This window comes from Myxocyprinus asiaticus, chromosome 27 (genome assembly GCF_019703515.2).
Source record: "Myxocyprinus asiaticus isolate MX2 ecotype Aquarium Trade chromosome 27, UBuf_Myxa_2, whole genome shotgun sequence".
Classification (NCBI taxonomy): Eukaryota; Metazoa; Chordata; class Actinopteri; order Cypriniformes; family Catostomidae; genus Myxocyprinus; species Myxocyprinus asiaticus.
Window position 1 is genome coordinate 2,152,933 of NC_059370.1, and position 11,581 is coordinate 2,164,513.

The 11,581-nt window shown below is 38.8% G+C and overlaps 1 protein-coding gene across 6 annotated transcripts in view; it reads right to left on the bottom strand.

Annotated features, from left to right (window-relative positions):
- The window catches only part of polr1d (RNA polymerase I and III subunit D), a 64,543-nt gene extending 53,165 nt beyond the window's left edge, over positions 1 to 11,378 (bottom strand). Inside the window, exons 1-3 of one of the 6 annotated variants that reach the window (XM_051658631.1) lie at positions 11,156 to 11,377; positions 10,102 to 10,199; positions 9,897 to 9,973 (exon numbers count right to left, since the gene is read on the bottom strand). In XM_051658631.1, coding sequence (XP_051514591.1) covers positions 9,897 to 9,973; positions 10,102 to 10,199; positions 11,156 to 11,224 — 244 coding nt within the window. In that variant the 5' untranslated portion in view covers positions 11,225 to 11,377. The other 5 variants (XM_051658633.1, XM_051658634.1, XM_051658635.1 and 2 more) reach the window with 5 other exon arrangements.
- Positions 11,379 to 11,581: the final 203 nt, after the last annotated feature.

Here is an 11,581-nt window from a genome sequence, read left to right on the forward strand (position 1 = left end):
TTGCACTAAAAGTAACTGCTGCTTACATTGCACATATTAAGCCTACCTCACTGCAATACTTGCAGACTAGACATAACTTGCACTACAGTAACTACCTAGAGTAATTACTGCCTCACACAACACAGTATGGGTGCCTGCACACATCGGAATTTTTCTGCATTCATTATTTATTGTTGCATTCAGTGTGTACTTATTTATCATGCACAGTGTTGTTTTATATTCACTGTTGTATTCAGTGTTGCACTAATTCATGTTTCTACCTGTGATAGTCTTGTAATACATGTTACATGTTATGTACTGTGGTCGCAGGAGACACTTAGTTTCTTTCCCTGTACGCAGAAGGAAATGACAAAAACTTGACTTGTTAACCACAGTTTCACTTTAAGATTTATAAATAGGAACAAAATTTGCTAGCTTTTGTCGCATCCCACAGCGCAGCTCATTGTAGGCAAATGGAATTTTGGTCATAAGCATGGCGGTGCGGTCGTACAGTGACATCACATGAAACAGGCCAATAGTAAGTCTCCTGTCAATATGCTGAAGCATTGCGTAGTTATAGCTTTTCGTCCATTTTGACATGCTCACTGTTATTTGCAAATGGTGTGGTCCATCAAAACATGATACATGACAAATTTCGAGCGAATCGGATAAACGGTCTAGGAGGAGTTTGGAAAAATAACTTTGTCAAATTCAAAATGTTGGACAGGAAGCATAGCAGACCATTGCAAATTGGATATCACCGTACTCTGCATGACCCAAGGAATCTAATGAGATGAGCTTTATTGTTAGGCCAAAATATTAGATGCAAAAACATGCATTTTTTTTTTTTCGTGTTAGGTTTTTCTGAAAATTCTATTTGGTGGAAAATGATGAAATATTTCCTTATTGAGCACGACCCAAGGGATCAGGAAAAATGTATTTTGTTTCTAGGACTTTCTAGGCTGAAATGTAAGTGAAATTTCGAACTGATGGTGGCACTAAAGGGTTTGAGTAAGAGACCCCAGACTTCAGTCAGTTACAATTGAGAATGCCCTCAGTGTGCCAAAGGTCATAACTTTCCTATGTACAATTCTGTGGGCTGCCATAAACTTTCAGAAGAATAATAACAACACTAACAGATACAATAGTAGGCCTGTCACGATAATTACCTTATCGACTTATCGTACGATATATGGACATGACTTCAATCATTTTTGCTGATCTCGATATTGCCCATTTTGTTTTTATGCATGTTTGTTTACATAAGAATGAATGTCACCAACATTTTAGCCGGTCGCTTCTGTCCTCTCTTCTGCTCTCTGTGTTGGAGGCTCTTCTGTGTTGACTTAGCCATGCCCCCTCATTCCAAAACCCCACCCTCCAAAGATAATTTTGTGACCAAAACAGAGCAAAAGAGCAGCATTGTTTGTTCCTGTGGCTGTCAAATTCAACAGTGGCACAATAGCACCCTCAACTGACAAACTTTATGAATCATAGCCTTGATCGCTTCAAATACAACTCTATGAGAACAAGCAAAATTATTGACAGGTGAAAAGCGTCAATGTCCGCAGACACATTTTTGTTTGCCGTTTACAAAGTCTACACCTGTCACAGAGACCGGTGAGATATCTCGGTACACTTTAAGGGAGTAGAAATTTTTTTTTTTGCATACATTTCTATGATGAATTTGCTTACAGCACCTTTAATGACATCATCTTTGGTAGGAAAAAGCACAAACATCAGTAAGTATTAGCAATGGATTTGATTAATTCTGTAATGTTTGTGGTATTAGCTGGTTTGTCTCACTCTAAAACATTCCATTCTATTTGATAAAATTAGAGAAATTGCTATAGCCTATCATCACATTTTCAATGTGCCTCACTTCGGTCTTAAGATGGACTTCACTGAAAATGAATCGCTGCAAGCCTCCAGCTAGACTGCAAGGCACAGCTCACTGAACACTGACTGTGTCATCTTGGTCTTAGGACAAGCTAAACAGCTAATAAACTGTGATCACAGGGCTCTACACTTACATTTTTGCTTAGGAGCACTTGTGACCCTAAGGGCACATTTTTAGGCGAAAGTAAAAGGACTAGAAAGATTATGAGGTGAGAAGGCACTGATATAAGCAGAGAATGCGAGGATCAAAAGACTTCAAACCAAGATAATAAATCGAAATTTCACATTAGACTTGGGGACAAGAAAACTACAGGTGAATTTAATCAGTTTACAGTCAGATATACCCATGTCATTTATCCCTTTACAGCAACATTTTAAGACCCCAAGAGCATAACAGATCTAGTGCATGACCATTACCAAATGTGTTGGAAAATCAACATGTTGTACAAGGCTAAAGCACCTGAAAACTGACATAAATTCACTGGCAACCATTAGGGATGGGCACGAGTACTTCTGAGTACTTGGAAGTGACAGCAATGATCGATCATGAAAATGCTTGACATGACTTTTCACTGAATTCGAAATTCAGTGACAAATACCTGACAACTATACACAAACGTGCCAAAGAGGGGCCTTTTTTATTTTGAGATTGATTACATTATGATTTTCAGCAGAACCTTGATTGTCAACAGAGAAGTCTTATAGCAACCAAACTGATAAATGATGCTGCAATGCTAGAGTTTGTTCTACAGGTTTACGATAATCAAAAGAAAGTTTAATCCACCGTGTTTTGAACAGCTGTCTCTGCAAATGTTTGCTAAACAAGTTTTATTGTCATTTAATGTATAAACTTTGACTCAATGTGTATTATTTAGTAAAAGTGAAGGTTTATCATTGGCTGTAAATCTCCCTCAGTGCCGACATGTTTCCCTGATGTCACACACCTGCATTTCAGCTAAATCAGAGCTGAAGATGTCCGCACAAGTTGTAAGTCCAACATAAAGTGGTGTTCCATTGCAGTTTTCTCAGTATGAAGTTTAAAATTCCAAGTTAAATGGGAGGAAGCATGAATCATCGCAGCAACAAACTCCAGAGTGCAGTGTGACTTTCTGTCCGGGGCAAAGACAGCACTCCAAACTCTAGAGAAGGGCGTGCACACACACAAGGTGAGCTCTTTCTTTCAAATATAGATGAAGCACAGCTGAATGTAACAACACAGGGTCATCAAAACTATTTTCAACTTAACACTGCGTTTTAAAAACATGATAGTTATGGCATCTCCAGTCATGCCAACAGCGATTTGCAGATACACGGTTCAGAAACAGTGATGCATGCCTAATAAGCTTATTATGGTAACCTGAAAGAACAGACATGCACGTTCTGAGCATTGTTTCAATGAATTAGTCAGCGAGTCTTCACTTAATGACAAAATATCATGCATTATATTTTGATTATGCCCTCTTTAGTACTTATTTTAACAGACTACATTATAACAACCTATAATAATGAATAGACACTGGAACAATGACACGCAATGCAGCAGCCAAAGATGTAGAACATATACAGTGCATTCATTAAGTATTCGGACCCTTTTTTCACATTTTGTAATGTTGCAGCCTAATGCTAAAAAACTTTGCAAATGTATTAAAAAGAAAAAAACTGAAATATCATAGACATAAGTATTCAGACCCTTAACTTAGTACTTAGTTGAAGCACCTTTGGCAATGATTACAGCCTCAAGTTTTTTTGGGTATGATGCGACAAGCTTTGCACACCTGGAATTGGGAATTTTCTGACATTCTTCTCTGCAGACCTTTTAAGCTCTGTCACGTTGGATGAGGTCCATTGGTGGACAGCCATTATCAGATCTCTCCAGAGATGTTCGATTGGGTTCAAGTCCATGTTCTGGCTGGGCCACTCAAGGACATTCACAGAGTTGTCCCTAAGCCACTCTAGCATTATCTTGGCTGTGTGATTAGGGTTATTGTCCTGTTGGAAGGTGAACCTTCAGCCTAGTCTGAGGTTCTGAGTGCTCTGGACCAGGTTTTCATAAAGATATCTCTGTATTTTGCTGCGTTCAGCTTTCCTTCAATCCTGACCAGTCCCTGCCTCTGAAAAACACGCCGACTGCATGATGCTACCACCACCATGCTTCACCGTTCAGATGGTATTGCGCAGGTGATGAGCGGTGCCTAGTTTCCTCTAGACATGATGCTTGAAAATGAGGCCAAACAGTTCAATCTTCATTTCATCAGACCAGAGAATCTTGTTTCTCACAGTCTGAGAGTCCTTTAGGAGCTTTTTTGTGTCCTGCACTGAGGAGAGGCTTCCATCTGGCCACTTTACCATAAAGCCCAGATCGGTGGACTGTTGCAGTGATGGTTGTCCTTTTGCAAGTTTCTCCCATCTCCACACATGATCTCTGGAGCTCAACCAGAGTGACCATCGGGTTCTTGGTCACCTCTTTTATCAAGGCCCTTCTCCCCCGATCGCTCAGTTTGGCCAGACGGCCAGCTCTAGTTAGAGTTCTGGTTGTTCCAAGCTTATTCCATTTAAGAATTATGGAGGCACCTGTGCTCTTCGGAACCTTCAATGCATCCGAAGTTTTTGTAGCCTTCCCCAGATCTGTGCCTCGACACAATCCTGTCTCTGAGTTCTGCAAGCAGTTCCTTTGACCTCATGGCATGGTTTTTGCTTTGATATGCATTTTCAGCAGTGAGACTTTTTACAGACAGTTGTGTGCCCTTTCAAATCATGTCCAATCAATTGAATTTGCCACAGGTGGACTCCAATCAAAGTGTAGAAACATCTCAAAGTTGATCCAGAGAAATGGGATGCATCAGAGCTAAATTTCAAGTGTCTGAATACTTATGTCAATGTGATACTTCAGATTTTTCTTTTTTTAATACATTTGCAAGTTATCAAAAATCAGGTTTTTGCTTTGTAGATTGATATGAAAAAAATATTTCAAGCATTTTAGCATAAGGCTGCAACTTGATGCGCTTCCTGACTCCTCCACATGACGCGTGACCTTACCAACGAGCTTACGTCATCCCTCTCATGAGCGCAGGTCACAGAGATGTACTGAAGTGAACATTTGTAGTTAAAAATATAAAAGTACTGTTTTGTCTCTAAAAGTAATCAACCGTTTGGGTTCAGAAGACCTTTATTTGTCGACTGGAGTCGTGTGGATTATTTTGATGCACCCTAAATATCAAACCGTCAAAAAAATGGAGGACATTCTCTTGCATTGTTTAAAGGAGGTGGCCTGAAATGAAATCCTGAAAGTCTTAAATTCTGTTTTGATGAAGAAAGAAACTCAGATACTTCTTGGATGGCCTGAGGGTGAGTAAGTTATCAGCAAATTTTCATTTGAGTTTTTACTCTAGAGTTCTCTTTAAAAAATTATTTACTTTTATTATTATTAAAATAAACAATAGTTATATATTTCTGTAATAATTTAGCAGGCGGCAATGCTAAACAGTCTCAAGCCTTTACTTTGAGATAGAAAGAAAAAAAAAAACTGAAGGAAGTGTGTGTGTTGTTTCTGTTGACAACAGTTTTGGCAGGCTCTGGTGCTCCATCCAAACATGGTGAAATGCTCTTATCTCCTCCTCGACCCACAAAACCCTGGTGCCATGGGTTTACTTTAGATTTTTTAGACACTTGTAATGGCCAAACATACCTGAAATTACACAAATGTGTAATGAGGTAAATCTGGAGCACTTTTTAGCACGTTCAACACAGGTTAGCGATGCGCAAGAACCGAATTCGGAGCACAGCTGTTCTGGGTATAATATATAATGAGAGCACAAGATGAAATTCATGGCTATTGAGCACAAAACCATTCTAAAACCGCTGTAACACCGCACTGCAACCAAAGTTTATTCGGCTGCTGCGTAATCAGTTAATATAATCAGTTGTTGAATGACTGGTCTCAGAACAGTTTGAAAGGCACCTGATTTTCATCCTACCTGCATATACAGTCTCTGAAGGCAGCATGTTCCAGCTTTCTGACGCGAGCCTCGTATCAAAGCGAGGCACATAAGAAACATACTCGTAAACATCTATGGCTCTGTATGTATGCGTGTGCTTGAAACTGAGAAGTAATTGGTCAGTGGCAAACTTCTAAAGAGAGCGCGATTGGTCAGGTGAGGTGAAAATCGGTCAAATCACAAGCGCTTTTGAAGTCTATCATCTGTAGACACAGCCTATAATAAAAATGAGCAACAATTTGCAACTTTAGTTGGCTGATAATTTCTGTTTGTTAGCTCACTTCGATTATGCTTGCTTAACCATGAGAGGCAGAAACGTTTAATTGTGCAGCCCTAGGTTCCAGCTCTGATTTATTAGTCCATCTCTTTACAGTCCTTACTACAGGCTTAGCTGATTTTAGTTTCTGCTTGTAGATTGAGAAAAGATGAACCAGACAGTGATCAGACAGTCCTAAAGCTGCACGTGGGACAGAGCGTTATGCATCCTTTACAGTGGTGTATCAGTGGTCCAGTATATTTCTTTCTCTGGTGGGGCATGTGATGTGTTGTTTGTATTTTGGCAGTTCACGGGTGAGGTTAGCTTTATTAAAATCTCCCAGAATAATGATAAGAGTCCAGGTGTTGTTGCTTCATGTCTGTAATGTGATCAGCCAGCTGTTGCAGTGCCGTGTTCACGCATGCTTGTGGCAGGATGTACACACCAGAATAAACAAGGAAAACTCCCATGGTGAGTAGAAAGGCTTAATGTTGATGAACAGCACTTCTAAATTAGGGCAGCATATTTTCTTCAATGCTGTTACATCTGTACACCAACTTTCGTTGATGTAAAAGCATGCTCCACTGCCTTTCGTTTTCCCCGATGATGCCACAATGTGATCCGCCCTGAACAACCGGAAGCCTGGCAGATGTAGTGCGCTGTCCGGGATGGCTTCATTCAGGCAGGTTTCAGTGAAACACAGAGCAGTAGAGTTAGAAAAGTCCTTATTTGTTTGAGTGAACAGAAGCAGTTCGTCTGTTTTTGGTGGCGAGGGAGCGGACATTTGCCAGATAAATACTCGGTAGCGGAGTCCTAAAGCCGCGTTGACGAAGCTTTACAAGCATGCTTTCCTCTCTTGCATCTCTTAGAGCACTTGTAAAACACCACTGCACCATCAGACTGAGATGTCTGATAAAACGTTTGAATAATCAAACACCAGCAAAAAATAATCAGGTATGCTCTGCCGAATATTAAGCAGTTCATCCCTGGTGAAACTGATCGGGAAAGAGTGACACAAAAACATAAACAAAGGTAACAAAAACGCAAGAGAGCTCCACACCAAAGTAGCCATCCGCGGCGCCATCTTGTACAGTGTATCAGTAGAATGCTGAGCTGAATGCTGAGCAAGAGCAACAGTGAGTAGTTCACACTGATCATACAGAAAGTTAGGATTCATTTTAGGGTGAGGACAGACTAATACACGGTTGCTGCAGCGTTTTTAAACATCAATTTTAAGACCTGAACAAATAAAACTTTGCATGTCATGTCCATATCAGAACAAACTTAGCAAAACATGGTATCTGCATGTTTAAAATACCAAAAGACATGTTTTTCTGTTTTTCCCTAAATGAGTTCATGGAAGAATTATATCTAATCATATATACACTACTGTTCAAAAGTTTGGAATCACTCAGACACTTCTGTTTTGGGAATGTATTTATACTACTCACCTACATAAGTAAAGAAAATAGTTTTTTTTTTTACCAGCCGAGAAGTACATTCTTCATTAAATGCAGTACATACTCTGACAGCATGCAAGTTCTCATACTTATGTTCTGCATTTGCACTCTCTCTAAAATAAGTGCATTCCTTAGGTATGCAGGTGAGCAGTATGAATACATTTACAGACAAACTTTATCCGGGAATGTGGGCATTGTCCTATGACCTGAATATATGATGTAGAAACAACTAGGGCTGCCCCCAACCAAAGATTTCCCTAATCGACTAGTAGGCATTAATTTAAAACATTAGTCGACTAGTCGCACGTTTATGATATTCATTTAATTGCTTAAATATATGTGTTTTGGGAGGCATCAGAAAATGGTTTGAGTTGCAGGGCTGAGAATGTTATAAGTAACATTGCTAACACTGTTCTACATTACAGAGAAATACTAAACTGCAATAAGCTTTTAAAATATAAGTTTTACAAGCGCATGCATGAAGCGAGCCGCAGCGACACCGGCAAAAGCTGTAATGATTCTGAGTGTGTCAGAAAAACCAGCAAGGAGACTGTCTGAACATTCTGTTAATTTATAGAGTGAAATGCACATTAGGGTTGTGCCGACAGACGATGATCTCAGGGATCGACGATGGTCAGAGTGATCACCAGTAGCTGATGCCTTTGACGATGTCAAGACGATATTTGGCTCGTTTTCCCATGTATTAAATAATTATTTATTAGGCTATTATTATTATTATCAAAGTAATATTACAAATAATTTGCCAGTAGACACACAGACATGCGCTTGCAGAAACACTTTATTATATTATTAAGAACAGATGACAGAAAAGCCGTCTATGCGCATGTATGAAACGCTGATACAGAGGCGTGCAGTCTCGTGGAACGCGCATGTAAAAGGTTCTTACCCTTTCTTTGTTTCTATTTTCTGATTTTTTGTTTTGTTTATTGTTGCAAGAACAGTACCATCTATGAGTGCACTGCAAATGACCTCAGACATCTCAGCTCAGGAGGTGCTTTGAGTTCAGTTCACTTTATTTCCACAGAGCAGTTCATTGTGACCACAACTCTGCAGCCTATACATCTGTGATTAAAACATAAAATACAAAAACACATTCACCTTGAACCATGATTTATATTTCAGTGATTATTATCATCATTATTATTTTTATATTTATAATTGTTTCTATTTCTTAATTTGTGTAAGTAATTTTCCACCTGCATGTTTAGACGGATATATGCCTGACGGTAAATATATATATATATACACACACACACACACACACACACACACACACACACATATATACATACATACATAAAATTCTTTTATCACATTATTTTATTTGCTTTTTCATTTTGTTTGGAGTGCAATTTGAATTTAGAAATGTATTTGATTTAAGTTTTTCATTTTTTAAATAAATTAATTACATTTTCGATGCAAAAATCACTAAAGCAAGAATATTCACCGATTCCTCAGGGGTTGCCGATGTAATTGGATATTGCGATATATATATATATATATCGTGAAGGAGGGAACAAAACGAATTTATTCACACACATTATGTATTTTCCCGGACAACGAAATACCCGACCGGTAGAGAATGTACAGATGAAGTAGGTTCCTTGCAAGAGAGATGTTTCCCTTCACAACTGTTGCAAAGCCATCTTTTAAAAAGTTGAACACACATTTTAATTGCACTTAATTTTTTTCCAGTTTCATTTGAATTTTTAGTTAAAATAAATAAAAAAGTTCTAAGTTTGAAATCAAGGTGTCTTTATTGTGTAGGTTTAACCCTAACCCTGCTTAACGAAAATTACCCCATAATACCACCTAGCGTCCAACCAGCGGTAATACTGGTGTTCATCGAGTTTTTTCTGTGACCAATCAAAACCTGGTCAACCAAGACTCTTCTCATGACTAATATTTGGTCGACTATCAGGGGGCACCCAAAAACAACAACCGCAAGAACAAGTCTCTGCAGCTCCTGTTCCATTATGGGATAATGTGTCCAAAGGATGCACAATTCAGAATATCATTGGATGTAGTAGGTAGTACTGTTTTATGAATAGTGATGATACAGACACTCCACTCCATTGACTAACTACTTCTGGTGTACTAATGTATTGTAGGGAAGTCATATATTCGGCATATTCAGACATGGCAATTGAAAACATATTCTGTTGATGTGCCTCCAGGAACAGAGTTAGAAAGAACTGGACTAATACTACAAGCAGAGAATAAATGTCAAATCTTCAAAAGACGCAATCTCATAAAAGACATTCACAATATAGTAGCTGTTCTCACCTCGAGTCTGTATTCGAAAGTTGATTTTACTTTCTGAAGGGTGTGTGATGCTGTAACCACAGAACTCCACTTCCTGACTGTAAAACAATGTCAGTCAAAATATACACTTAGACAGACATGCTCAGCAATACTGTAATTTTCTATCCTGGATAAATCTACATTCTTTTACAGATATGAAATAACAAGTAAACTCTAAGTTTCGTACCTCTTCATGATCATGTATCTGAGTGAGTTGCCCAGCGTGTGATCCTCTTCATGCAGCACAAACGTCACACAGCCTTCATCTGCTCCATCGGCGCAGACCTGATTGAAAGTACAACACTGTTCACATCTACAGTCACAGGTGAAGTGAAGAAATGTGCTGATGTAAGATTTGTTATAACCATTTGCCTTCACCACTTTTTAAAATGGCATTGCGTGTGAAATTATTTCTTAGGTAAAAATATCCTATGTAATCTCAATTAATATGACCTTATAAAAGATGCATGCATGATTATAAAAGTTTAAAGTATATACACGGATAAGTGGCCTATAGCATGACACACATCAGAATATGTAAACCTTCCAACACTATTTCATCTATTCATTCATATTGAAACAACAATATCAGAAATATTTAATTCTATAATATTAATCAATCTTATATGTTACATACAAAGAAGCCCAATGTGTTAAGGTTAAATTATAATTTATTTTGTAAAACTAGGTTTACCATCTCCAGCGCGTGTTTCTGTGAGCCGTCCGTCATGCTTCGAGAGAACGCATGGCGCGTGTAAATGACGCAGCACGGAAATCTTTGATAGCTGTGTCTCGTTTGGAAGGATGCGTCCTCCGGAGGTCACATTTGTCGGCCGCATACGTCATCGAGGCTGTCTCGTTTCAGAAAAGTGAGTAGAACACTTCGAATGCAGCCTTCGAATGCGACCTTCTTTCACTGGAATTCGGAGGATGCATGAGGTGTATCCTTCGTGGGCACTCACAACCCACAATTCTTTGCTTCAGCGGAAATGTTTAAAAAAAAAACCACGCCAATTTGCCCATAAATATGATGTTCAAACGCAAGTAATGTTAATTCCCAAGTTGAAGTACCTCAGTAGATGGTTGCAGAGTATATAATATGTATAATTATATTAATATATAATTAAAATAAAGTGTTAGACTAAAAGTACACCTGTAAAATCTATTTTCTTTTCTCTTTACATCATTATAACTCTCCTCAAATGTACCTCATACATTCCCTTCCAAAGGGAATTTGTTACCTTCTCACTCAGAGCGCTCGCGCTTGTTAAAGAGTGGCGTGCTGTCATAGCAAACATGTTACGTTCCATTTCCGTTGTCCTACGTCTCGTTTAAACGAGACTTGTTTAGAGGCCGCTCGGTATACCGCAGCATTCAAAGGACGCGTCCTACCTAGCATGCAACCTTCCAAACGAGACACAGCCGACGCTTCGCGGCGGACGCACGATTGTGACGTACCACGGAAGTCTTTTTCTTCTTCTTCTTGCTTGGTGTTTTACGGAAGTTGGCATCCAAATTGTTGCATTACTGCCACCTACTGTCTTTCTTTAACTTAGTCCTTGTTAATTAGATTCGTCCTTCCAGTCCAGTCCTCCTTAGGAAATTAATCAAATATTTCCTTCCTTGATCATTATTTCCACATTCTATTATCATTTTAATATTGTACT